This window comes from Lepus europaeus, chromosome 19 (genome assembly GCF_033115175.1).
Source record: "Lepus europaeus isolate LE1 chromosome 19, mLepTim1.pri, whole genome shotgun sequence".
NCBI lineage: Eukaryota > Metazoa > Chordata > Mammalia > Lagomorpha > Leporidae > Lepus > Lepus europaeus.
Window position 1 is genome coordinate 43,708,182 of NC_084845.1, and position 27,094 is coordinate 43,735,275.

Below are 27,094 nucleotides of genomic sequence, written 5' to 3' on the forward strand. Positions count from 1 at the left end.
GAAGATCCTGGCTGTTGTGGCCATCTGGGGAGTGAACCAGTAGATGGACGATATCTCTCTCTGTCTCTCTCTCTCTCTCTCTCTCTCTCTCCCTCTCTCCCTCCCTCCGTCCCTCCCCCTCTCTCTTTAACTCTGACTTTCAAATTTAAAAAAAGGAAGCAGAATGTGTGTGCCCAGAAGCCCTTTTTGAACCGTGAAGTGCCGCGTGTGTGTGCAAGGTGCCAGAGATGGCAGCTTTGTGACTTCCCCCAGAGCCTTGTGAGTCTCCAGCGGGTTTACTTACAGCCACTGAAAACACGAGGGGCAGGGAGAAGCCCGTGGATTATGCAGCACTTTTCCTGCAGGCCCAGTGCTGTCCTTGCCTACACAGTGTACCTAAAGCAGTTCTACTACAGCGCCTCCCAGAGGGTGGGCCACAGGTCACAGAGGAATCAATAGGAATTCATACAGTCGTTTTATGTACACACACACACATACACACTCATATGGTATGGCTTTGGTGCAAAGTGCATCCCGGTACCTTGTAGAGCTCTAGTATTATTATTTTAAAAGGCAGAGTAACAGAGGCACAGAGAAGGAGAAAGCTCTTCCATCCACTGACTCACTCCTCAAATGCCCACAACAGCCAGAGCTGAGCTAGGGTGGAGTCAGGAACCAGGAACTCAGTCTGGGTCTTCCACGTACGTGGTAGGGGTTCACATACTTAAATCATGGTCTCCCCACTCCCGGGGTGCGCGTTAGCAGGAAGCTGGCTGGGAAGCACAGGCAGGACCCCATCCCCGGCACTCCCATGGGAGATGCAACTGTCTCAGCTTAACCTGCCGCATCGAAGCTGCACCAGACAGCAGCCCCTCGAGGTTTGCAGGTGACCTGAAGGCTTTTCACCAAGTGTGCTGACTGGACCGCTGAGCCCTCTGCCCTGCCCACCCTGAAGTCCCGGGCTACTGTGACCCTCAGTTAACTTTAGTTCTCAAATAACCAGAAACCTCCTCTTTCCCCCAGTGTAGCCCAGTTCTGGGGCTTTTGCGCCACCTTGGGTAAGAAGTGTAGGAAATTATAACTCTAGCCAAGGATATTGATTTTTAATTTTTCTCCCAAGCAAAAGTAGCGTGCAGAGCCCCAGTTATGAGAGTAGGCGAGAGCTGAGCGATGGTGGTTGAGAGTGTAGAGACGCAAGCCCGTCGGCCTCCCTTCCCGCTCACGCACACCCTCGGACTCCATGGGCAGTGGTCTGGGCCCCCTGCGTCAGGGCTTCCACAGGGAGGAGGCTCCACAAGGCCCTCGGAGACCAGAGCTCCCGCCTCTCCTGGGTAGCCTGCTCCTGTGCTGGCGGGGCCTTGTCATAAACCCAGCCCCCGCCCCGTCCCAGCCAATGGGGCCCTTGGCTGGCCAGGGGTTTCCTGTCACCACCAAGGCCTCCAAACCATCTCCGTGTCCCCTCCCAGGCCGACGCCAAGATGGTGTGTGACGTGGTGAGCCGGATGGAAGACACCGAGCCCTTCTCTGCAGAACTGCTGTCCGCCATGATGCGACTCTGGGGCGACTCAGGGATCCAGGAGTGCTTCAACCGGTCTCGGGAGTATCAGCTCAATGACTCTGCCAAATAGTGAGTGTCCCGGCCAGAGGCTGCCCGGGCGGGGTGGGGTGCGTGGGGCCGAGGTCAGAGCTGAGGCTGAACCTGCTGTGAGGGATTCTTCCACGGGTGCTGGTGTCAGGAGGCATGAGAGGGGCCTCTCTTCTGCCCCCAGGACAAGGAAGAGGCCAGGGAAAGCGGGGACAAGGACACATAGACCTGAGAGTGGCTGGCAGTCCTGAGGAAGGTTCTCGGTGCCGCAGCTTTGGTTTGGTTGGTTTGTTTTCTTTCCTGGAGAGCCCCTGACTCCGAAAACACAAGGCAAGAGCCATGCAGGCAGAAAAATTCCTTAAATGCTGCCATTTTTCTGTATTTTAGAGATAATGATAAACTTTCCATTTCTCTATGTTTAAAATTAAAAATGATGAAGAGTAGAGAAGTGGGAAAAGCCGGGGTGGTCAGAAAGGGGGCCAGCAGGGAACATGCTGCAGGCCTCCGCAGGGGACCGTGGGGTCACCTGTGTGCCCCTGACGTTTGTCCCTTAGGCATCTTCAATGGTGTCCTCACTGGACACCTGCCCTTGGCTCCCAGGCCCGAGGCTGTGAAGCCCTGGGAAGGTGGGTGTGGGCCGGGGGGGCGTCTTCTGCTCTGAAGATCAGGGCTTGTACCTGGGCTTTCCTGAAACACATCCCACTTGGACAGTGTTGTCCCCAGGGGCCCCGGCCTAACCCACTCCGAGGACAGACACGGTCCCCCAGCCCCACCCGTGTCTCTCAGCCCAGGGGACACTCAGCAATGGCTGGGGACACTTTTAAATGCCACGACTAGGCTAGTGCTCCCGGCAGGCAGTGGCTGAAGGCCAGGGATGCTACTCAGCACCCTACAGTACCCAGGACAAACCTCACAGCAAAGCATTATCCAAGCCAAAACACCAGCCACACGGGGATCAGGAGACCCTGATCTGCACAGTGCCAGCGTGGCAGAGCCCAGGGCCAGCGAGACAGACTCGCTGATGGACATGCGCATGCTTCCAGTGGCCACGATGGCAGCCAACAAACCTGGACTTGAAGCAGGCCAAGAGCTTCCAATCTGCACACCTCGTTGTCCACAAGGCAGAGGCCTAAGTGGGTCCTGGGAGCCTCAGCTGGTGGCCACCCAGGGTCCCAGGTACTGAGGAGCCCCAGGGACGCTCTGGAAGCAGGAGGGAGCCCGGAGCCTTCCTGCCCACAGCCCCCTGCACGCTTCCTTCACAAGCCCAAGCCAGGCTGAGAGAATGATCTCTGGCTGGCTCTCTGAAGGGGACCCCCGCAGGGCAGCAGGGCTGGCAGCTCCTTCCCTCCTACTGCCAGGCCCAAGTCCCAGACGTCCTCCCCAGCTGCCAGCGGGAGCCTCCAGGTCTCCCAGGGGCAGCTGGCCTGAGTTTGTCTCCCAGTGATTCATCAATTGGTGTTCTCCACTTACATTTTGACCTATTTCATTCATCATAAAATGAATCCATTGCAAAAAAAAATTTTTAAACAATAGTGAGGTGTATAAAATGAAAAGTGGTCTCCTGCCCCTCTAGGTCTCGTCCCTCCACTGCAGATCGGTTTCCACTGCCGTGTCCCAGTGGTGTCCAAAGTGTGCCTCCAGCTGTGCAGTGTTTCCCAACTCCCACCATGAAGCCAGGGGGGGGTCAGCTCCCCTCCCTTCCACCCCTCTCCACTACTACCTCCAGTTCTTTGCTGGTTGCAGGATTATTTTTAGTTCTCCTGCTGGTTACCATTATAACTTTCATTAAGGGACTTGAGTCGGTATTTGTCAACTCTGTCCCCACTAAGCTGAGGAAATTCACCCGCCTTCCCTCTCAACTTGGCATCCTTCCAAGTGCTGCCCTGCCAAGGTTTCGCAGGTTCTCTCCTGCCTTCCACGGTTTGGTCATCCGTGTTCCATCTCCAGGAGAGAGGTCCATGGCAGGGAAGACAGGGGTACCCAACAGTCAGAGTCAGAAGTATCTTTTTTTTTTTTTTTAAGATTTATTGATTTATTTGAAATGTTCAATGATAGAGTGAAAAAGAATGCCAGAGAGGGAGCAGTATCTCCCACCCACTGCTTCATGCCCCAATTGGCCACAACAGCCAGGGCTGGGCTGAGCTGAAGCCAGGAGCCTGGAACTCCGTGTGAGTGGCAGGGGCCTAAGCACTTGGCCCATCGTCCGCTGTTTTCCCAAGTGCATCAGCAGGGATCTGGATCAGAAGTAGAGTAGCAGGGACCCAAACTACCACTCCCAGGTGGGATGCTGGCAGCCCAGCCCACTGCCCCACGGTGCCAGCCCTGTCAAAAGTATCTTAAATACAGTCTGGTCCAGGGCTGCATTGTGGTAACTGTTTTAGCAGTTTAGCTTCATCTTGGACCCAGTACATACAACAGGTAAAAACGGATGTGTATGTGTTGGGGTAGAAAGGAGGAAGGCCCGGCAGTGCAGTCACACTGCACACTTACAGGGGCCGCTGTGTGCATCCTACAGCCCCCTAGTCACCATGGCCGCAGCCCTGCCCTTTACAGGTGAGGGCCCAGGACTAGAGGGAAAAGGAACAATGCCTGGTGTAGCCAGGTTCTCACTCGTGCCCCCTCAAGTGTGCCTCAAGCCTCAGTGAACGGGGCTGGCTCTCTCCCTCTGGATGACCATGGAGAGACATGGGGCAGATCCCACCAGGGGCCACGCAAGTTAGTTCCCTGGCTTGGTGAGCTTCGGTTTTCCTGAACCCAGCTCCCCGCTGAATTGTCTGTGCATGCAGTCCATGCTTCCTCCCCTCATGCGCTCTCCTGTGCCCCTGTGGGCAGCCTCTTACCCCTGGTCCTGTGGAGACACCCAGCCAGCTGTGCGGTCACCGCCTCCTGTGTGCTCCCAGTCAGGCCCCAGGCCTTCTCCCTTGGCACCTTTCCACCGGCCTCAGCTGCTCAGAGTGCCCCGCTGTACCTGTGGCCTCAGCCTCTCCCTGTGAGCACCTGAGGCCTGAGTGACCCTCTCCAACCTCACAAGGGTTTTACTTCCTCCTATACTCAGATGTCTCTCAAACTGCCATCCCCCACTCTGCCCCTCCTCCTGACTTCCTTTTTTCTTTTTTTTTAATTATTTTATTTGAAAGGCACAGTTGACAGAGAGAGAAGAAGAGACAGAGAGAGAGAGAGAGATCTTCCATCTGTTAGAAGATTTGGTTCACTACCCAAATGGCCACATAAGCCAGGGCTGGGCCAGGCCAAAGCCAGGAGCCAGGAGCTTCCTCCAGGTCTCCCACGTGGGTGCAGAGGCCCAAGGACTTGGGCCATCTTCCACTGCTTTCCCAAGCCACTAGCAGACAGCTGGATCAGAAGTGGAGCAGCCAGAACTCAAACTGGCACCCATGTGGGATGCCAGCGCTGCAGGCCGTGGCTTAACCCACTGCACCACAGCTCCAGCCCCTTCTCCTGACTTCTGTCTGCCCATTTGGGCACCTGAACGTAGCCAAAGCACCACATGCTGGTAGAATGCCTGCTCCCCACCCTCTCCGCAGAAGCCGCTCTGCCTGGCTCTTCCCTCTCTCTACAGGCATCTCTATTCTCCCGCGGAGGCGTCTTTAACTCGCTTCTTCCTCTCATCTCCCACCTCCAAGCCACCAGCAAACACAGCTCCCTTTGCAGAGACATCTACCATCGTCACTGCCTCCCGTTCCCCCGCACCTGCCGCCCCGGCGCCCACTGCCATCCCCTCCCTCGTGCAGGCAGAGCCACCCCCCTGCAGGACCCCTGCTCCGCTGTCACTGTGGCCACAGAGCCCCTGTTTCTACAGCCTCCCAGGGGCTCCCAGGTTGCTCAGAGTAAAAAGCCAAGTCCTCAAGGGCCTGCTCCCACCCCTGATTTCACTTCTGGCCCCTGCTCCTGTCTCAGCCCAGTCTCACCCCTACCTGCCTCCACCAAATGTGCTTCCTGCCTCCCTGCTTCCAGCCTTGCACCCCTCCAGGCCTGCCTGCCAGGCTCCAGCAGCACTCCGTGCCCACTGCTGCCTCTGCTGGGCCTCTCAGGGCTCACTCTCCAACTGCCTCCCACTCTGCATCTGGGAAGCTTTCTCCAACCACCCTGTGGCAGACAGCAGCCCCTGGACCACTTGCCCAGTTCTTTCCTCTGCCACTGGTACCTGCTGATGTAAGACAGCTCTTCCCTGTTTGTTATCACATAGGTGCACACAGGCACATGTACCTCCGCTGGGAAGGTGGGAGCCACATGGGTCTTGGTCTTGGCCATTGCCCCATCCCCAGCTCCCAGAGAAGCAGGTAGGTAGGATGTGCAGGGAGTACACATTCAAATTAAGTAGCTTTAACCTCCCCTCTGCTCCCATGGCCATCTCCTTCTGTGAGCCTTGGCCAGTGTGGAACGAGAGCAGAAGATCAGAGGACCTGCTAACAGATTTGCCCGTCTGGGGCAGGAGGGGCAGGACCAGTGCCTCCCAGGCCTGGTGTCTAGCTGGAGATGACAATGTTGATGACACGCAAGGTTATCTTCTCAAGGACCAACACAGCAGAGGCCGTGGGGCCTGTTGGAGAGACTGAGACCAAAGCCTGCCCAGATACCCACAGCCTAGCAAGGAGACGGGGGGGGGGGGGGGGCAGCTGGAATTCACAGGTCTGCTCTACAGCCCCACGGAAGGCCTGGTCAGGCTGGGGAGAGGAGTGTTAGGAAAAGAGCCCTGATTCCAAAGACCTGGGCCCCACGGAGGCCCCGCCGCTGCCTGCCTGTGAGACCCCGAGTCTCCCCTCCCAGAGCATCCAGCGCGAAGGAACACACAGGCCCCTCTGTAAGGAGGAGGCACAACACAGCGGGCGGTGCTCGGGGACCTGGCTCAGTGTCGGGCACCTGAGCACAGCGCTCTGGAGCCAGCTGTCCAGAAGATGCCTTGTCTGCACTGCGCCCCCGTTTCTAGTCAGGTTGGAGCACGGATCACACAGCCTACCTGTTGGCTTTTATTTTTGTTTTATTTGAGAGGCAGTGCAACAGAAAACTCCCATGCACTGGTTCATTCCCCCAGTGCCCACCGCAGCTGGGGCTGGGCCAGGCCAACACTGGGAGCTGGAAAGTCAATCCAGGTCTCCTGTGTGGGTGACAGGAACCAACTATTTGTGCTGTCACCTGCTGCCTGAGTGACATTACTAGGAAGCCAGAACTGGGAGCACAGCTGGGCACAAACCCAGGCACTGTGACACGGGCTGTGGGCATCACAGGCAGGACCTCAGCCACTGTGCCCAGCGCCTGCCCAGTACAATTATAAACATGATGGTCTCATTTAAAAGCTTGACCTTGTCTGAGCATGCCTGGAGCCTTGAACACAGCCCATCAGGGTCTGAATTAGAGACTCTGAGAACGAGAAGCCAGGATCGTAAGTTCCTTTTCCTCAGTCATCCTCAGCCCCCACCACCACCACCACTGACCTCCCCCTCTCCCGCCACCCCAAGTCATCCTGCGAGGGGCCCTGGTCAAGACAAGACTCGGACAGTAGCTGGCCCAGCGGGCCCTGAGCAATGCCTGCTGCCAGGTTCATGGTCCCTTGTGTGTTACCATCCCCAGCTACCTGGACAGCCTGGACCGGATTGGGGCCGCCGACTACCAGCCCACCGAGCAGGACATCCTCCGAACCAGGGTCAAAACCACTGGCATCGTAGAAACCCACTTCACATTCAAGAACCTTCACTTCAGGTGAGGCCCAGCGAGGCAGCCAAGAGAGGGGAGACCCCAGCTCTCAGCCCCGGCTCATCTGAAGCAGCCCAATAGCTCCTGCCTTGGGAGCTATCAGACCAGGATGGGCAGTTAAGCTCCAGCGGAGTCTGGGTGTTCACTTTCTGCCAAGTTCAGGACTTGCAGTGGGGCTGTGAGGAGCCGGGGTAGGGCGGTGGGGGGTGGGGTCTGGGTGGAAAAGGAGGAGAGGCCAGCCCTTGAGGCGGAATTTGAGGAGGAAGAAGTGGGGTCACCCAGATAGCCCCACAATATCTGTGAGCCCTCGAGGATCCACCCAGGCTCATAGCTGCAAGATGCTTAGGGACAGCTAGCCCATCTGCTCCTGGTACATGTGGGAAGGCTGAGGCCCGAGCAGAGCAAGGCTTTCCCCAGACACAGAACACAGCTGGGCCCAGGCGCGGAATGCCTCAGAACAGGCGGAAGGCTGGGTTTCTTGGGCTCTGCTTGAGGGTAACCTCCATGCCCTGTGCTGCCTTCCAGGTGAGTTTTCTGGGTGTGAGTGGAGCAGAAAGAGAGGCTGGGGAGAAAGGGAGAGCAGGGACCTCAGACCAGCCAATGGGTGCACAGGCCCCAGACCCTGGCCCCTGCCCAGCCTGGGAGGGCTGGAGTTAGGATTCCTTGCCTCCCCGTGTCCCCAGCCCCTGGCCACTCCTGTGCAGATTAAGTAGCTGGGACTCTGCTATCTCGGTTCCTGGGCCAGCAGGCAGCCTCTCTGCAGGCATGGTAGGACCAGACCCAGGCCTGTTTCCTTGCTCCAAGGCCAGTGTGATCTCTGCCGACTGCCCCGTGCACACAGAGTCAGAGGCCAGCCCTCTGCAGCAGCGGTGTGCCAACAGGCTCCCCGGCTCCAGGCTTGCAGGACCCTGGGCTCAGGAGATTAGCATATGAGACTGACCTGTTGTTTCCAGGATATAAGTCCCACCTGCCCTCAGTCATCCTCCAGCCTGGGCCCCTGGGGGCTGGAGTCTGAGAGGGGCAAGGGGCCAGGCTTCCATCTGCCAGAGAGGGGCTGAACGGAGGAAAGGTGAGCACCAGCCTTCTGGGCCGACAGGGCTGGCTCAGACCCAAGTTCCGCCACGTCAGCTCTCTTGGGGAGCTTGGGCACATCCCTGGCCCCTTTTCCCATCCAAATGTGACAAGTGACAGCTCCTGCCTGCCTGCCTCCCTCTCCAGAGCATGCGTGCAGCGTGCAGAAAAATAGAGTGTAAATGCGCCCATGAGAGGAGTTCTTAGAGGCGTTACGGGGGTGTACCCCTTAGTGTAACTGTTCATCTGCAAAGACATGTCTTGGAGTCATGACATGTGGCTGTAGCCTGGTCCCAGGGGAGGCCCCAGGGCAGTGAGAGCTGCCCCGAGCCCAGGATGGCCAGTCCGTCAGTCAGTCCATCAGTCAGTCTGACAGCACTTAGAGCCAGGTCTCCTCATGAAGCAGAGAGCACGGTGCCCTCCTTGACCCCCGCTCAGGGCACACAGCTTGACTACCAAGCTTCCCTGCTCCTGCCTGTACCCTGCCACCCACCAGCATCCCTGTCTTCCCGGCAGGCTGTTTGACGTCGGGGGCCAGCGATCTGAACGCAAGAAGTGGATCCACTGCTTCGAGGACGTCACGGCCATCATCTTCTGCGTCGCGCTCAGCGGCTACGACCAGGTGCTCCACGAAGACGAAACCACGGTGAGTGGCCCTGAGCCCACTGGGCAGGGGCAGCAAGAAGAGGCTGGCAGCCTAGCCCAAGGCAGCATGGGATTGCTGCAGTGCAGGCCAGCCCCTACATGCACGTGGGCCTCGGTTGCCCACAGTGGCTCTGGGGCCCAAACACTGGCTGGGGTTCCACTGTGGACGAGAAGCCATGCCAGCTCACTCCTTGAGCTGCATTGCTAGAGCAAGCACCTCATGGTGCCAGTGCAGCAAAGGGGACCCGGGGCCGTGCAGCCCAGGCTGCGTGCACACTGACCACCAGCACCTCTGCAGAACTTGGGTCTCGGGCAGTAAGTGTTCTGATCACAGAGGCAGGAACAAATAAAGCCAATTCTGAGACGAAGGCGGGGTGCAGCCCAACACAAATGTGCATACAGCCAAAGTGGCCGACTCCACCTTGAGAGCCCTCCCTGGGGCACCGGCCAGAGCTGGTGCGCTGGGAGGGGCAGTGGGCAGAGGCCTGCCGCTGAGCAGCTGTCTTGGCCCTGGGCTCCTTTGCAGGGTGCCAGACCAGGCTCCCGGCTTCCATCCATGCGTCGCGTTCAGCCTGGGGCCTCTCACTTTGGCGTCAGAACCGCCAGACCAGCTTCAGAGGGGGCGCTCCTCTGAGCCTAGCCCTGCCTCTGCCTCTCGCTGGCTTTGCTATCGAATGTGGGCAGCACCCCTTGTGCCTCCATCATGATCACCTGTAAATGGGGGTAATCATAGTTCTCGCCGCGCACGCGCGCATGTGTGTGTGTCTGTGTGTGTGTGTTGTAGGAGCAGAGGTGCTATTGGCCATGGAATGAGATAATCTACACACAGTACTTCAGTACTTGGTACCGTTTCTGGCACAGCGGTGCCACTGGTGGTAGTTTTGTCGCCGGAGACTGCCTTGAGTGGGTGGGTCCACTGAACTGCACCTAACTGGGCTGCAGCCCAGAGAGCTGGGGCTGCCCACAGAGTCCACGAGGGCACCCACAGTGTCGCTGGAGCGAGGGCAGAGCTCGCATCCCGTGGGGCTGTGCCCTGGCGCCTGTCTTTCCTTTCCGTCTGTGGCACGCTTAGACCCTGTGCTCCCAGCCTCCAAGGGCGAGCACTGAGGGTGGTGGATGCTGCTTGCCGTCATGCTGGGCCTTGAGCAGGGCCTGTCTTCTCTCGGACTTGGAATTTCCTTATCGGCCCTGCCCCTGCTCGTCCCACAGAGCTGCTGCGAAAATGGGATGGGCTTTGGGGTGTGGGCTGCAGCGTGCAGTGCCGTGGGGAGACGGAGCCGCCGCCCTGAAGGGCTACACAGGGTGATGAGGCGTTTGGCAGGTGGGGGCCTGGCTGCCAGCTGGGTTGGTGACTCGGACCCACACCATGCACTGGCTCGCCCTGAGTGGGGTTTTGGCTGTCACCATTCACGGCGTCCACGGCTAGCTAGTGGTGGTGTCAGAGGACCCAGCCTAGTCCCTGCCCTTGAGGGTGGAGCCAGGGTGGGACACTGGCCGCCTAAAGCCAGGCTGGGCTCCCAGCAGTGTACAGCAACCAGCCCCGGCACGCCCTGCTCGGTGGAGACCCGGCTCACTGTCCCACGGCCAGCCTAGGGTCTGCCGGTGATGGTGCCTCCTGCCATGGGCTTCATAGTCTGTGGAGGAGCTGAAGGGGGCAGGGCTGGGAGGCCCTTGTCACTGGGGTACGGCCTCTCCCCGGACCTGCTGTGCCAGGTTCACAGACAACTTGGACCCAGGTTCCAGGCCTGTCAGCCATGGGGCTGGCCTATTGCTTGCCTCTGGAGCACAGCAGAGATGCAGAAGGACTTCTGGGTGGCAGTCAGTCCAGGGAAGATGGGTCTGAAGGAAGTGCCAGACCTCACACTGGTGCAGCCTCCGCCTGCCCTTCAAGTCTGGGCTGGCTGCCACCGCAGAAGGGCACTTCCCCTCCCGCCTCCTTGGCCCCCCTCCCCGTACTGCTGCCCTCACCGCCCTCTGCTGGAACGCAGAGCTGTAGGGGAGCAAAAGCGTAAGGATGGCTCTTCCTGGGGCCTCCCTCCTCAAAGCCCCTGCAGGGAGGGGGACTGGGTTACACACAGCCCACGGGGGCAGCTCATTGCCGTGTTAGCCACAGGAACCGCACCGTCGCAGTAGAACCAAGCATCGTCTGTGCCCAGGGCTTGCGCGCAGAGTTGGACAGCTCAGGGCTCAGATCTGGACTGGTCTGGGGTCTCGCGCCAATCACCCCAAGACACTGTCCCCTGGTGTCTGCCTCCCCTGCCAGCTGTGTGACCGTGGCACTCACCTCACCCTCCCTGGGCCTCCTCTTCCTCCTCTCTAATGGTAGTGATGGCAGACTGGCCTCGGGGTGGTTGTGAGGGCCTCGGAGCTACGAGCCACGGGAACGCACATCTGCTGCTCCGCATCCAGATGCCCGGGCTCGAGGACAGGTTGCGGGACCTGGACGCTCTGCCCAGGGAGGCCAGCAGTAGGCAGCAGTGACCCAGCTCTTGCCTTCCCTCCCTGGCCTAGGGGAGAGTTGGGGTTGCTCAAGACAGAAGTGTGTGGAGGCAGCTCCTGGAGCTAGGCCAGGAGGGTCCCAGGGCTAAGTGGCTGCTGCCTACCGGACCCCAAGACCTCATCCAGTCCTCGTACCTGCTCTCAGCGCCGCCCAGCTAGGCCGCGGGCGGCCACAACTTCTCCACCACCACTGCCGCCGCCACCGCCTGCAGGGCCTAATCTTGCCAAACCAAGGCCCAAAGCATGAGCAGATTCTGAGAGACCCTCCAAGCCCGGCAGGTATGAAGCATCTCCCTCCAGCCGAAACCACCAGCTACGAGTTGAAAGCAGCCGGTTCTCAGGGCATGCTGGGTGACTTTGCTGTGACTGCCTGCCCGGCCCGCCCCTCACCTGCACTCCTCCCCAGCCCCCTGGCTTGGGTCTGTACTGTCCACCCTGGCCTCCCCTCTCTGGCCACACAGCCTCAGTCCCAGGATAGCCTTGGCCTCCATGAGCCTGCACAGGCCCCTCCGCATGGGCAGACCTGGACTCCCTGGCCTGAGATGGCTTGAACCCGTTTCTCAGGGTTTTTTTTCTCTCTGTTTCTCTCATGTTCTCTACATTAATCAGTTTGGCTGTGTTTCATCTGGGGTTCTTCCAGCCCCTCTACTAAGAAACCAGCCTTGACAACCAGTGCCCCCAGAGCCTGCCCGAGCCGGAGCCGTTGCCCACTCAAACCACACAGCCGTACCAAGGCCACAGCAAGATCACCCCCGAGATGCTGTCCCCCTGGTGTCTGCTTCCAACTCTGGATTAATTCGAGGATCTCTTGGTCCTCGGTTAATGTTTCCCAAAACTGAATGCGTGCACCCTCCCAACCTCGCTGGTGAAACCGAATGAGACCCCGGTAGCAAGATCTGCATGACCACGGTTCTGTGTAGACATGTCGATGGTGGTTGCGGCCCTGCCCTCTACGTGCATGGTGCATGTCCTCCGCAGGAGCTGGAGCCCCTCCAGCGACCTCACCGCCCCGCCCTCGGACAGCTCTCTTTGGAAGGGGGCAGCAACCCTGCGACCCGCCTGGCCCCGCTCCACCCCACCCTGCCTGCGTGTGCAATGAAGCAGGGTCCACGTCCTGTTTGTCCTTGTGGGTCCTTCCGTCTCCATCCCCGGTGGTGCGTTCAGCCGCATTGGTAGACCTTTCCTTTGCTTGTCCCGCTGTGCCGGCGGCCGCGGTGGGTCCGGGCCCTGGGCGCTGCCGCCCCTCACCCGCCTCTCCGCTCTGTTGCAGAACCGCATGCACGAGTCTCTGAAGCTTTTCGACAGCATCTGCAACAACAAATGGTTCACGGACACGTCCATCATCCTGTTTCTGAACAAGAAGGACATATTTGAAGAGAAGATCAAGAAGTCCCCGCTAACCATCTGCTTTCCTGAGTACACAGGTAGAGACCCTGCCCAGGACAGCAGGGGCCTGCCCAGCCGCTCTGGCCGTAGGACTTGCCGAGGGAGAAAGGCCCCCTTCCAAAGCCCAGGCCACTTTGCCCTGAGAATCTAGCTCAAAGCAGGACCCCCTCCCCACGCTGGAGTGAGAGGTCGGGGCGGCCATGGGGCTTCCCGGTCAGGGCATGCCAGGCCGGAATCTGGGCTCTGCCGCTCCCTAGCCCCGTCCTCCACACACTTGAGATTGTGGGGTGCCAAGGCGACGGAGGGGCGATGAGCACGAGCTCACCCTGTGTTTGCCCTTAACTGTGGCCGTCATGGCCATGGCAGACAGGCGTCCTACCACTGCCTGCCTCGCAGGTGGCCTGTCGGGTGTGACAGAGCCCTGCAGGCAGCAGGGTGCTGGCCACCTGCACGAGTCGGTGAGGCTGTCAGTGCTGCTGCCGACTTACCTGACTGTGGGGCGGACGGGCAGCGAGCAAGGAAGGAGCCGAGGCGCTGCAGGGGTGGCCGTGCGGCAGCAGGCTGAGAGCAGGGTCCCTGGGATGTTCTGAGTGCTTGTGAGTCCTCCCAGATGGCCAGGGCCTGCCCAGAGAGGTGCTGGAAGGAGAGGCAGGGGACGCAGCCTGGCCGGCCTGTGAGCCCAGAGAGCACAAGGCAGCAGTGACCTGCGGGCCACCAGGAGATCCTGAACCCTCCTCCCCCAGGGAGGACTTGGGGCCGGGCAAGTGGCACAACTCTCTCCTGCCCTTCCATGCCATCCCTGCCTTCCCCAAGGTCAGTTGATTGTCCCAGGAGGCCAGCACCCCAGGAACAGCCAGCTTCCTTGTGGATGCCATGCTGTGAGGTGACCTGTGGCCTGAGGGCGGGTGAAACCGGCGGGGTGGCTGAGTCACCAAGGCCAGTGTGGCTGGAGCAGGGTAGGAGAGGGAGCCTGCGTAGCTCACTGTGGCCCGGGGCTGCTTCCCTCAGCTCCAGCCCTCGAGGCCAGTCCTGGGGGCATGCCCCTGAGCGTGCCACCCCCAGGCTCTCTGTACAGCCTCCCACCTCGGCTATGGCTCCAAGCTCCAGGGCCCCTGCCTACCCCTCTCTCAGTGGTCACGCAGCCCACCTTGTGGAAGCCATGGGGGCTTCAGTGCGGTCAGGGTTCTGCTCGGTGTCTCTCTGGGCCGCCCCTCTCCCTGGGGGTCACATGGGAACAGATCCATATGGTACACAGGAAGGCAGCGAGTAGGTGAGCCAGGGGTCTCACTCCGCAGAGAGTGAGCGTGGCCAGGGCAAAGGGGTAGGGGTGAGGAGAAGCAGGGAGGAGGCTGGGGTGCTCACAGAAGCCAGCCAGACCACAGACCCGTCCTCCCATGCATGGCTGGCTCTGCAGCTCACAGAGTGGAGAGGGACACCTTGTGTGAGGCCAGTGCTTGTAGACATCTTTGCCTACGCCGCGTGGCCAGGTAGAAGCCTGCGGCTGCAGTCAGTGGGCACGTGTAGACACGCAGCTTCATGCAGGTGCGGGGCTGAGAGGCCAGAGGCCTCATTCCTCTCGAGGTCCCACTCACGGCACTTCATGGCCCGCGGCCGGCGGAGCTCAGGCTGCCCCACCCATGCTGCTGTCTGGGAGAGGCCCCAGACATCTGCTCCTTGGCGCCAGGCCTGGAGGACACTCTTGCCGGGCCCTGCAGCACCTCGCCTCACCCACTCCCTGCCTGTTTGCTCCCGCAGGCCCCAGCGCCTTCACGGAAGCCGTGGCTTACATCCAGGCCCAGTACGAGAGCAAGAACAAGTCAGCACACAAGGAGATCTACACCCACGTCACCTGCGCCACGGACACCAACAACATCCAGTTTGTCTTTGACGCCGTGACGGACGTCATCATCGCCAAAAACCTGCGGGGCTGTGGACTCTACTGAGCCCCGGCTGCCCTGCCCGGCCCAGCACCCCACCCCTGCCCCGGAGCCTTCCTCTGTCACCTCTCAGACCGCTCTGTGCACGGAGGAAGAAGACCCCAGAGGCTCCCACCGGAGGAAGGGCCACCCCCACCCCCACTCTCCAACAGCATCACAGTGTGGTAACAGGGGCTGGGCCGGGGCGCCGAGCACCACACCCCAGGCAGGGGACTGCCTCGCACCGCACACGCCTGTGCCCACACTCTGGCCTCTGCTCCGTCTCAAAGTATCGGATCTTGCGGTGGGGGTGGGGGTGGGGGCGGCGGCCATGCCTTGCGCTCTATGACTCACACTCACAGTCTTGGGGGCTCCTCCTGCTGTCCGGGCTATGCAGGGGGTGAGGATGGCCCTATGGCAGGGTGCTGGCAGATGGGAGGCAGATGGTGGAAGCCATCTCTCAGCTCTGCCTGGGATCCCTGGGCAAAGGCAGCTCCATCACCAAAAGCCAGGGTGGGGCCAGACCAACCTGGGGAGGGTCCTCGGGGCTCTTGGAGGGCTCAGGCCTTGGGAGTGTCTGCCTCCCCTCCTGTGATCTCAGCCCTTTCAAGGTACCCCCCCCGCCCCAACCCTTCCTAGGCCCGGAAACACTTTCCATATTGCATAGACATATTGCAAAGACAGATGGCAAGAGAGAGGCCAAATTGCACACCTGGACAGAAGCTGGGGAGGGGAGGGAGGCTGAGGCCAAGCTCGTGCGTGGACTGGGAAGGGACCTGGGAGTGCCTGTGTTTCTCCAGTGGCCCCGGGCTACACTGCTACCAGGTGAAGCTTTTCCTTCTCCCATTGGCAGTGCCTCCAACTCAGACTAGCAGGAGCAAACAGAGGCCCTTGGCCTGGGGGTTCTGATGTTAAGGGGACCCCTGTGGCCAGTGTCCCTGCTCCACTCTGGCTGGAAGTGAGCAAGTCAGGGAGCCCTTGCTGTCTCCCTATGCCCAGGGGCAGAGGAGGGCCCCAACACATACCACACCCAACCCGGGGGAGTCCTAGGACCCCGTGGAGAGGGCTTCACCACACAGATCCCTTAGCAGAAGGAGGCAGGTGGCTTTCCTGGTGAGCCAAGCCTTGTGGCCTTGGGCCATCAACACCCCTGTTTCCCAGTCCTAGCACCTCCAGTCAGCTAATGCCAAAACCTGAGGCAGGCCGTGTGAGCTGCTGTGACAGACTGGGCCTGGGGACCCAGATGTGCCCGTGGGAGGGGAGAGGGCTACGCCTTGAGAGGCCCCCGCCTCCCTCTGTCCTCCTGGCCTGCACTCTGGGTGCTGCTCTGTCCTGAGCCAAGCAGGTGCCCTGGGCTGCCACATGCCCTGAGTCTGAGAAGAGCCCCAGGCCCACTGTGCTTTTGGTTTCCACAGGCCCAGAGCTCTGAGTGGTGCAGGGAGACCTGGGGCCTTCCCTGGTGCCAGGCGCCTGCAGGGGCAGTGCCACCCCGGCTTGGCTGTGGGAGCCCCCCATCAGCCCAGACCCACTCCCACTTGGTTCACCTCCGTCATGTTCTAGACCTTGCACCAGATGCAGGGACGTGAAGGAGATGAGGCCCTTGAGGCCAGCATTGTGCTGTGTGGCCGGCTAGGACCAGTTAAGCCAGGTTGCCCAGTATTGAAGACAGCAGGTGGTTCCCAGCTTCAGACCCTGGGTATGGCCAACTGTGCCCCAAATGTGGCCACATACAGTGGCCACAGACTCAAAGCAGCTGGCAAGAGGTGGGCACTGGCCAAGCCCCACCCGCAAGGCCATCATCCCAGAGGTAGAAGCCACTGGCCCGGCCACCCAGGGCTCTTCATCAAACCACACACCACATTGGCTGGAGTATCAGGCTGGAGGCTGAACCCCAAAGCCAGGCCTTCCTGTCCTGCAGAATTAGGGGTGGCAAAGCAGGGGCTTCCCCCCCTGCTGTCGCCCCCTGCCCCCAGCTGCCATTTCTTGCTGTTCTGCTGTTCTCAACCTTCTCGCTGGAGTTGCTGTTTGGGGGGGGGGGGGGGGGAGGGACAATACCTTGAGCACCCAGTGTAAGTCCTCAGGGAGAGGGATTCCCAGGGGCAACCGTCTCCCATCCATGTCAGGCGGCTTCACCTGGGGAGGGACCGCCGAGGGGGACAGATGTGTTTTGGCTCCGCCGTGCATGTGGGGTTGGGGGGACGTTGTAAGTGGCCAGACGTGATTGGGTGTCTTATCCAGAGGCCCTGTGTGTGCCCCTAGGACCTGAGGGGAACTCGGGGTGGCTCTGATTTAGTAGGCCAAGGGAAAGTGCCTCCTAGGAAGGGCAGCTTCGCCAAACTCGTGAAAACTGTGCCTGCCACAGAGGTGCCTGTGGGCGAGTTCTGTGCCTTGCGCCGGTACTGATCAAGGTCTCCTAAGCTCTCTGGCCCAACCAGAGAGGGGTGGAGGGGCTCAGAGACCCAAGGAGGGTTTTGTGGGAGTCTGGGCTGCGGAGGATGTGGGGTCTGCGCAGCCCCGAGCGGAAAGTATGGCACAGGTCCCTCGCCAGTCGCCTGGGCGCTGTGGGCTCCTTGAGCGCCTTGCGTGGAAACCTGCGGTGCCCAGTACCCTGGTCCTTCCTCTCCCCTCGGCCCCAGCAGAGCCACAGGGTGCAGGGCAGAGCCCAGCCGGGAGCCCTCCACTGAATCTGACGCCAGGAGGCAGCTCTGTCTCCCAGTCCCTCCGTCCATCCAGGCTCACACCGCTGGTGGGAATCGGAACCGTCCCACCCTGCGTGCTCTGCTCTGGGCATCAGTCAGCATCAGGCCCCTCCCCGGCCCCACACGTGGGCCGGCTGCAGATTTGTAGCCAGGAAGGCCCCAAGTCACCCAGGCCCTTCCCGTCTGCCAGCCTGAGTCCTGCAGCAGGGAGGGAACCCAGCTCCTGCCCCGTGGCTGATTCATTCCAGCCAGCATCCTGCCTCCTACTGCTCCTCAGCCCCCTTGGCAAGTGAGCTCACCGCAGCCCCCGCCTCTCCTCCAGTCCCTGCCCGCTGCCCGCTCTCCAGGCAAGTCTGAGGTGCACGGCCTCTTCCTGCCTAGTCTGTTCTTCCTGGGCCTTCAGGCACAGGCCACCGGGGATTCCAGCTGAGTGCCAAAGGCAAGCGCCCTCAGGCAGGCCCCCGTGTGAGGCCAAGGCCGGCCGAAGGGAGGGTCCCGGCAGCCCAGGGAACAGGGTCCAGGCAGGAGCTGCTGCCAGGAGGGCGGGTTCAATGAAAAAGAGTCCTGATGCCACCCTGCCCGGGGGAGAGCTTGCACATGCAGACAGACCGCCGTGGACCCTGACAGAGGGGCTGCATGTGGGAGGGAAACGCTCATCCCTAGGTCCCGTGCACCAAGGCCAGCAGCCCACCCTCACCTCCACCCCCACCTTTCCTGTCACCTCGTGGTCTGCTCTGCCCCTGCTGCTTCTGGCCTGCCCGTGCCCCTCCCCCGCCACTCTCCTGCAGCCCCCTGCTTCCCTTCCCAGTCCCAAGCACAGGTGGGCTCGGGCGCCCCACTGTCTCCCTAGCAAACCTTCTCTTAGGCCCAGTGGCCTCACCTCCCTCCCCTGCTGCCTCCACCCACCCCCTATTAACTGTAATTTTCTAAGAGAGTGACTTGTTGGTTTAATAAATCTCTAGTAATTGTAATAATTTATTGGCTGCCATAATGTGTTTATTAGTCACCTACTATTAATAAAAAGTGCCAGCTATTTCTAGCGTGAGTGTGATGTGTTGTGTCAGTGCCCAAGGGGAGTGCACCAGGAGCACCCTCATGCCCGGCGCCTGGGGGCGGTCTGGGGGATGGACACAGTCCTGCTGGCGACCGGCCGCCCTGCCCACCTCTCAGTCTTGGAGAGGCAGGAGGCAGGAGGCAGGCCTGTCCCAGCACGCTTGCTGCTAGCCTTGATGTGCTCCGGGCAGTGTGCTGGCACCGCTGCAGCCTGGGCAGGTGGAAGACCTGGGGGAGATGGCCCTGGGCAGTTCTCAGTAGCTCTGTGGGCAGCTGCTGGCCACCTGCAACCCCTGCCGTCTTTCCAATGCTGATTTGCCGTCTTTGTTGTACTTTCTTGTGTTTTCTCCTGGGAGACTTGGGAGGGACAGGCTGTGCTCTCGGCTCCTTGGTGATGGGTTCCAGGCTGTGCAGTGGGATGGCAGGCAGGCCTCAGAGGTGTGGGGGGGGGGGAATCTGGGTGCCAAGGCCGCCCCCACACACACACCCCATAGCAGCTCCCTCCTTGCTGCCCTCCCCCAAGTCTCCGGGATCAGCGCTTTCCAGGCCTATCCGAGGCCCTGACCCCACAAAACCAGGTCTGACAGTGTGTCCTGGGCTCCCCAGGCCCCTCCTGCACTCTGCACTGTGGCTGGGAGTGCAGAGCCATTGATGTGTGTTTCCCCCATGCACTGTGAGTTCGCAGAGAGCCGGAAGCAGGAGCATGAGTGAGGAGGCAGGGTGTGCATGTGTGTGCCGCGCCAGGCTGTGGAGGACTGAGCCACACCAGTGAGTTGGCCAGGATTTCTCCATCAGCCCAGCTCGTTTGCCGAAGGGGCACCCAGAGTGCCAGGGCCATGTGTTCCGCCGCATCTCCTGGGGTCTGGACCACAGCAGTGCCGGGGACAGGTGCAGTGCCGTCCAGAGCTTCTGCAGCCGGCCGCTTTGAGCTCCTTGTCGAGCAGCCGTAATCTGCAGGGCCTCTGTGGAACGGGGAAGCCTTTTCCCATGGACTCGTTGGGGCCTCATTGCCGGGCCCTGCCTGGTGACCCAGTGAGCCTGGGTGCCCACAGCTCCAGGTCCCGAGCGCGGGCCTCCAAGGGGGCCTCCACCGGCCCTTTTCCAAGCATGCCCTGTCAAGGTGGCCCAGAACAAACGAGACGTGCCCCTCCCTGCGTGGGACGGTGCCCAGGACAGGGAGACTCTTGAGGGCTTGAGAAGGAGGTTTACTGGTTGAGGCCAGGAGGGTAAGGAGATCACGAGAGTTCACTGAATCTGCTGCGTGGAATCAAAGGCTGCCATTTGCAGTGCAGGCAGAGGGGGCAGCAGGGTCATGGTCTGCACTCAGACTGTCCCTTTCCCCGCTGCCTGTAGCCAGTGAGCACCAGGGTGTGGGGCTGGTGCCGCAGTGGATTCGTTGAGAGGCCACAGGCTGCTGACGTTCCCTGGGGAAACCCACTGCCTAAGTTCTGGATCTGGCCCAGAGGCAGGTGCAAGTCTCTGCTCTTTAGGGTCCTCCTTGGGGTCACTTTGGTGTTTCCCCAAGGGCCAGTGGAGTTAAATGACAGCAGCCAGGTGAAGAGCCAGGCTCAGCGCTGGCCCAGCTAGTGGTCACCTTACCGTCTTCCTTAGGACAGAAGGAAAGGGCGTGGCACCCTCAGTCGCATTTTACTCAGCTCCTTCGGGCTGCTCGTCCCTGGGGGAACCAGTACATCTCCCAGGAAATAAGGCCCAGTTACATCCACACCAGGCCTCCTCTCTTCCCCTTACTTGTTTCCGTCTTCTTACCCTGGGCTAGCTCTGGGCCTGGGCCTCCAACAGGTGCCCAGGGCCAGGGCAGGGTTCTTGGGGAAAATAAGAGTGACTGTCCGTCCCTTCTCCCACCTCCCGAGGCAGTGAGTTCCCAGACAAACCTCGCCCTCTGGAGCTAGGAACAGACGGCAAGCAAATGCATTTGCCCCCTGGAGTAGCACAAGTCAGCCCTTGCCCAGGGCAAAAGGCCATCTGCCTTGGACTTGACGTCATTGGGGGGTGCCCATCACATTCATGCATTTAAACAAGCTTCTGTGTGCAAAACCACTCCACACACGTGCGCCCGACTTAACACCCCTCACAGGGTCAGACCGGGCTGAGCTGGACCAAGCCAGAGGAGGTGTGGCCAGGCCTTGGGCAGGAGCGTCTCCGCTGAGTGGCAGCCCCTGAGGATACTGGCAGGCCTGGCGTGACTTCCCTCAGGCCACAGGCAGCACTCCCCAGCCCACCGACTGGGCCCGGGAGAAAGGGTCCAGACAGGAAGAGCCCAAAGCCCAGCCTAGCTGTCTGGCTCCAGTCCAGCGCCACCACTGCCATGCCCTGCACGGATGTACAGGCACTCACACGCACCACCCACCCACCCACACACACACACACACACACACACACACTGCAGCCTAGGAGCCCCTTGCACGGCCGAGTAAGGAGAGGCCAGGTCACCCTGTCCCCAGCCTCACCTGGGAAGCCACGCTCGGTTCCTAGCTTGGCCTCTGCTGTTGGTCCCGAGACGCTGGGGGCTCTGGCACAGACCTGCTTTGGACAAGATGCTCTGTGGTGCGTCCCGCACGGCAGGCTCCGGCCGTCAGCCTCTTGAGGAGCCCGGGGCGCAGGAGCCCCTCCCGAGCTGCCGAGTAGCCCAGTCCCTCTGTCTTGAGCCTAACTCTCTTCTTCTCTTCCCTGTCCCCGTGTCTCTCCCCTGCTGTCTGTCTTCTCTCTCCTCCCTGCCTGGGACTGCAGAACCGCATGCACGAGTCCCTCATGCTCTTCGACTCCATCTGCAACAACAAGTTCTTCATCGATACCTCCATCATCCTCTTCCTCAACAAGAAAGATCTCTTTGGCGAGAAGATCAAGAAGTCACCTTTGACCATCTGCTTTCCTGAATACACAGGTGGGTGTCACAGTGGCCCCGTGCAGGGCGGGGGGGGGCCTCCAAAAAAACCGGGTGTCCCCCAGATGACAAGAACTGGAATCCCACAGCCTGTGGCCTCAGGAGCTGGGCTGCCACTGCCTGGGCCAGCGCAGGAGCCTGGCAAGGGTGCAGCCCTTCCTGGGACACGGCCCTGAGTGGGGTGGGCAGTAGCTGTACCTGAGCCATTTACCCAGGAGTGGCATGGCAGGGACCATGGGCAGGACAGGCCCCCAGGAGTCCCTTTCTCTTTCTTCCTGGTCACCTTCTACAAGAGGTGCCAGGACCCAGCAGGGGCGCCTCCCCAACCCTCACCAGTGGCTTCCCACTGCCCCTCCCAAGTCTGCATTGAACAACTCCACGTGCAGTGGAAAATGTGGGGACGTGGCCGGCATGTGGGGCCTGGGCTGCTGTGGAGGCTGCACCTGCTCGCTCTGCCACCTGCCTGGATGCACTGCGCACACTGCGCCTCTGTGTGCAACAGCCTGGCCCTGGCCCAGCAGCCCTCCCCCATCATAGCTGCTGTGGGATGGAACGCCGGGAGGCCACAGCCCTGCTCCTCTGGGCACTGGGGAGCTCTAGGGACCCTGGGTGGAGGTCCCTTCGCATGCTGAGCAGAGGGCCAGCACCTCGCAGTGGAGGGGTTGTGTCCCACCCTCCCTCCAGGCTCGGAGGCCGCAGCAGGGCTGGGGCAGGATGCAGGGCCATCCAGGTTTCAGTCAGAAACCCGACGATGTCCCGAGCAAGACCAGAGCAGGGGCTCAGGTCCCAGGGCCACACACATCCCTGAACCCAACCAGAAGGCACCCGATTCCAGCACAAGCCTTCTCCACTGCTGGGAAGAGTCCTGTGAAGAAGGTCCCTCACAGAGCCAGGCCCTGTCCTCCCTGGCACGCCATGCTGCCCATCCCACCGTGCAGAGGGGAAGTGGGGCCGGGGCCTGTGCCCTCTGCTCCCACGGGGTAGCCTGGAGTTGAGAGGTGAGTGCTGGGCACAGTGGAGACCTAGAAAGGGGGACCTGGGAGTGGAGGAGATGCCCTCTGCAGGGCACAGCAGTGCAGGCGGGCACGGCAGGCAGTGCCAGGCTTCAGCCCCCACCCCCTACTGCAGGCAGTGCCAGGCTGCAGCCCCCACCCCCTACTGCAGGCAGTGCCAGGCTGCAGCCCCCACCCCCTACTGCAGGCAGTGCCAGGCTGCAGCCCCCCACCCCCTACTGCAGGCAGTGCCAGGCTGCAGCCCCCCACCCCCTACTGCAGGCAGTGCCAGGCTGCAGCCCCCACCCCCTACTGCAGGCAGTGCCAGGCTGCAGCCCCCACCCCCTACTGCAGGCAGTGCCAGGCTGCAGCCCCCCACCCCCTACTGCAGGCAGTGCCAGGCTGCAGCCCCCACCCCCTACTGCAGGCAGTGCCAGGCTGCAGCCCCCACCCCCTACTGCAGGCAGTGCCAGGCTGCAGCCCCCCACCCCCTACTGCAGGCAGTGCCAGGCTGCAGCCCCCCACCCCCTACTGCAGGCAGTGCCAGGCTGCAGCCCCCACCCCCTACTGCAGGCAGTGCCAGGCTGCAGCCCCCACCCCCTACTGCAGGCAGTGCCAGGCTGCAGCCCCCCACCCCCTACTGCAGGCAGTGCCAGGCTGCAGCCCCCCACCCCCTTGGCAGCCCCTGCTGCCCTTTCCCACCTCAGCACAGGCCTTCCAATCCCCAGTCCTGAAAGCTGTGGCAGCAGGGCCTGATCTGGGGCGGGGCCTGATCTGGGGCGGGGCCCGAGCAGTGAGGGCCCCAGAGGCTGCCAGCTGGTGCCCCCGGGGCCCGTCCAGCTGACTCGGAACGTCGGAGCTCTCCAGGGCCTGCCGAGGGTCCCAGTTGATTCAGACTACGTGATGGGTGGACAGGGTCACCTTTGCCTGTGACCAGGGGGTGCAGGCCTGTGGGGGAGGGGGCTCAGTGGCCACAGCAGGGCTGGGGCAGGACGCAGGGCCATTCAGCTGGAGTCCCTGTGGGCACCTTGCTCTTCTTCCTTGGCTCTCTCCAGACAGGGTCTGCCTCCGTCACTGTCCAGCTGCTGATAGCTGGGCCAAGGCTCAGCGACCAGGGGTGTCGCACCCCTCTCCTCACCCTCATGCTGGCTCATCACTGGGGGCAGCCGCCCTCTGTCTGCGGAGGAAAGGGACATCAGGGTGCAGGCGCCTTCCAGCGGCCAAGTGCCACTGTCCCTGGGCCCACAGGGCTGGGTGAGGTGGGGGGAGGGGTGGCCCCACCCCTGCAGAGTCACTTGGCATCATTTAGTTCCTGGGTGAAGTCCCGACAGCGCAGAGGAACAGGGGGCATCTTCTGGGCAGTGCGCTGTCCTGCACTCCAGCCGTAGCCCATGCCCTGTGGTCTTTCAATGAAAGCTGTGCAGAGCCACAAGGCTTCAGGTTGTAGCTGAAGGAAAGACAGCCCCAGCCAAGGTCAGCGGGACACCCACAGAGCTGCCAGGGGCTGTGGGAAGCCCGGATGGCATCACATACACCAATAGCCCCAACATTCCACATCCCAGCCACTCACCCAAGACCTGGGGCTGCTTAGAGATGCCGCCGACCTCAGCAAGTGCCCTGTGGTTGGAAGAACGCACTGATGAAGGGGCCCGGGGCCCATGGGTGCTCACCCTCTGCCAGGCAGTCTCCCATGAGGTTTTGTCTTGGTTCCTTAGAATCAGCAGGATTGGACTGGACCACAGGGAGGCGCCGCGGTTCGCTCATCCAGAAAGCAAGAGGCAGGGTGGGTGGCCGCTGGCTCCCAAGGCTCCTGGGAAGATGGCTCGCGGAAGCCCAGGGAATAAGAAGGCAAACCAGGCAAATGCTAGGACTTCAGCAGTTTTCCTTTTCCTTTATTTTTCTTTTCTTTTTAAGATTTATTTATTTGAAAGAGTTACAGACAGGAAGAGAGAGAGAGAGAAATCGCCCATCAGCTAGTTCACTCCCCAGATGGCCACATTGGCCAGGGATGGGCCAGACTGAAGCCAGGAGCCAGGAGCTCCGTCTGGGTCTTCCATGTGGGTGGCAGGGGCGCAGCCGCCAGCAGGGAGCCACATGGGAAGTGGAGCAGCCAGAACGTGTACCAGTGCCCACAGGGGAGGCCAGCGTCACAGGCAGCAGCCCAACCTGCTGCGCCACAACGCCGGCCCCTTCCGCTGAGAACGCGGCCACACGGTGGACAGCGAGTGCCCAGCAAGCCGCACTGTCCCCGACAGGACAGGCCCCCGCCTACCCCTCTCCCGTGGGTCCTCAGACCCGCCCGCCCTCAGCTCTCCCCAGGGCCCGACCCGGTCTTCTGTGTCTTGTTTCAGGCCCCAATACCTATGAAGATGCAGCTGCCTACATCCAAGCACAATTTGAAAGCAAAAACCGCTCGCCCAACAAAGAGATCTACTGTCACATGACTTGTGCCACGGACACGAATAATATCCAGGTGGTATTCGACGCCGTCACCGACATCATCATTGCCAACAACCTCCGGGGCTGCGGCTTGTACTGACCTCTTGTCCTGTATAGCAACCTATTTGGTAATGATCCCAACACTCACAGAAACGCTTGCGTGCACACTCACACACTCACACGCACACACACCCCCCACTGACAAATGCAAGTTGGTAAATAAACGTTCCAGAGGCGTCACAAAACCTTATATATGTATGTATAGACGAATATATATTCAAAAGCTTTTCAGTTTGTTCTAGAAAGAGCCGCGGACAGAACTGACCACCTCCCCCAGCCCCTGGAGGTCTTCCAGGGCCACACTCACTCACGCTCACACTCACACACGCGCGTCGTGACGGGAGCCTGCAGTGGGCGGCTCGGGGTGGGGGGGCTCCCCGCTAAGACCCCCTTCCGGGACCGAGCGGGGTGGGGGGGAGGGGCTCCGCGGGCCACCGCCCCCTCCCCCGAACCGCAGGCTGCGTGCTGTCCGTTCTGTCCAGCTCTTGTGCGAACTCCAAAACCCTCTCGGCCCGGGGTCCCCAGCCCCAGCACGGCGCCAGGACACGTCTCTCTGGGGCAGTGGCGCTCCGACCCGTTGTGGGGCCGAGGGGGGGGCCAGGCCTGCAGTGGGTCGGGGGTCGGGGGTCGCGGGGCCCCATGCTCGCGGCGCCGCCCCGCCCCGGCCCGGCCCGGCCGCCGTTTTGGCTGGTGGTTTTCACGGACAACACGGTCAGACGGGCCCCCTTGTCTCTCTCTCCACAGACTGCTTCACGGACTCTTTGCTGTTGACGTTGACCTCCTGGTAGCATGACCTTTTGGCCTTTGTAAGACACAGCCTTTCTGTACCAAGCCCCTGTCTAACCTCCGACCCCAGAGTGACTGACGGCTGTGTATTTCTGTAGAATGCTGTAGAATCCGGTTTTAGTTGAGTCTTTACATTTAGAATTTGAAAGGAAAAAAAAAAAAAAAAAACATTTCTCATGTGCTTTGTAGCGTTAAAAAAAAAAAAAGACGAAAAGGAAAACTCACCATTTCATCCAATTTCTTTGTCGTTTCACATCAGCATCCACACCTGCCCCCACGTCCCCCACCCCAGCCCTCCTCGAGGCAGGGTGCCTGCGCCCCCACCCGCCCAGGGGCGCGGGGCGCAGGTCTGGCCGCAGGCCCCGCTGCCCCTCGGGCGCCCACCCACGCCCGCTCCAGGTCTGATAGGAAAAGCACAGCTCTCACTGGCCAGTAGCCGCCAAAAGCATTCCCGTGGCGCACGGAGAGGACAGCCCTGTGGAAACGCCCTCCCCGCAGAGACCCCCGGGCTTCGTTTTCGTTTCTGTCTCCTTTCTGGTCCTGCGTGCACGGGCGCCCACCGGCCTCAGCGCGGCTGTCCCTCGGCGACTGCCCCCAGCCCCAGCCCAGCCCAGCCCAGCCCCTGCCCCAACCCCAGCCCCAGCCCAGCCCCTGCCCAGCCCCTGCCCAGCCCAGTCCCAGCCCAGCCCCTGCCCAGCCCCTGCCCAGCCCAGCCCCTGCCCAGCCCAGCCCCAGCCCAGCCCCGGCCCAGCCCCAGCCCCAGCCCAGTCCCAGCCCAGCCCCTGCCCAGCCCTAGCCCTACCCCAGCCCAGCCCAGCCCAGCCCAGCCCCAGCCCCTGCCCCAGCCCCAGCCCTAGCCCTCCCCTTGGCTCAGTGAGCCGCGGCCGCTTTCTCACGTGGGCATGTCTGTGCTGCAGATAATAAAGAACAAAAAGATCATCTTTAAAGACCACCAGATGGAAAGAAAACCCCAAAAATAAATTTACAAAAAAACCCCAAGATGGAATGTAGCGTCTACATGGAAGCACCACCTCCCCGAGCAGCCCCTGTCAGACCCACCCCTCTCACAGTTCCACTTGTAAGACTCCATCTTTGCTGAAGATCAGTCACAGCCATTTCAGATAAAGAGGAGGCACGAAGACAAAACACACACAAAAATTAAAAATACAGGAAAAAAAAAACTTGAAAAAAAAGGAAAAAAGAAAAAAAAAAAAAAACACAACCAGCCCACGGGTCTTTCTAAGCCTTTCTATTCCCGCCCGGTGAGGTTTCTGTGATTATCTGCCACACTGCCAGTCTACTTCTCTGACAATGGAAACCCCTGTGTCGCTCAATAAAGAGAATGTTTGTCTGTACCCTGTGTCCCCTCTGCC

At 60.9% G+C, this 27,094-nt stretch overlaps 1 protein-coding gene across 2 annotated transcripts in view; it reads left to right on the forward strand.

Annotated features, from left to right (window-relative positions):
* The window catches only part of GNAO1 (G protein subunit alpha o1), a 173,010-nt gene extending 147,146 nt beyond the window's left edge, over positions 1-25,864 (forward strand). The window contains exons 4-9 of one of the 2 annotated variants that reach the window (XM_062177067.1): positions 1,446-1,606; positions 7,151-7,279; positions 8,861-8,990; positions 21,291-21,444; positions 24,788-25,003; positions 25,680-25,864. In XM_062177067.1, coding sequence (XP_062033051.1) covers positions 1,446-1,606; positions 7,151-7,279; positions 8,861-8,990; positions 21,291-21,444; positions 24,788-24,975 — 762 coding nt within the window. In that variant the 3' untranslated portion in view covers positions 24,976-25,003; positions 25,680-25,864. Of the gene's footprint in view, positions 1-1,445; positions 1,607-7,150; positions 7,280-8,860; positions 8,991-12,758; positions 12,913-14,629; positions 16,808-21,290; positions 21,445-24,787; positions 25,004-25,679 lie in introns of those variants that run through there. The other variant, XM_062177066.1, reaches the window with a different exon arrangement.
* The last annotated feature ends 1,230 nt before the right edge of the window (positions 25,865-27,094 follow it).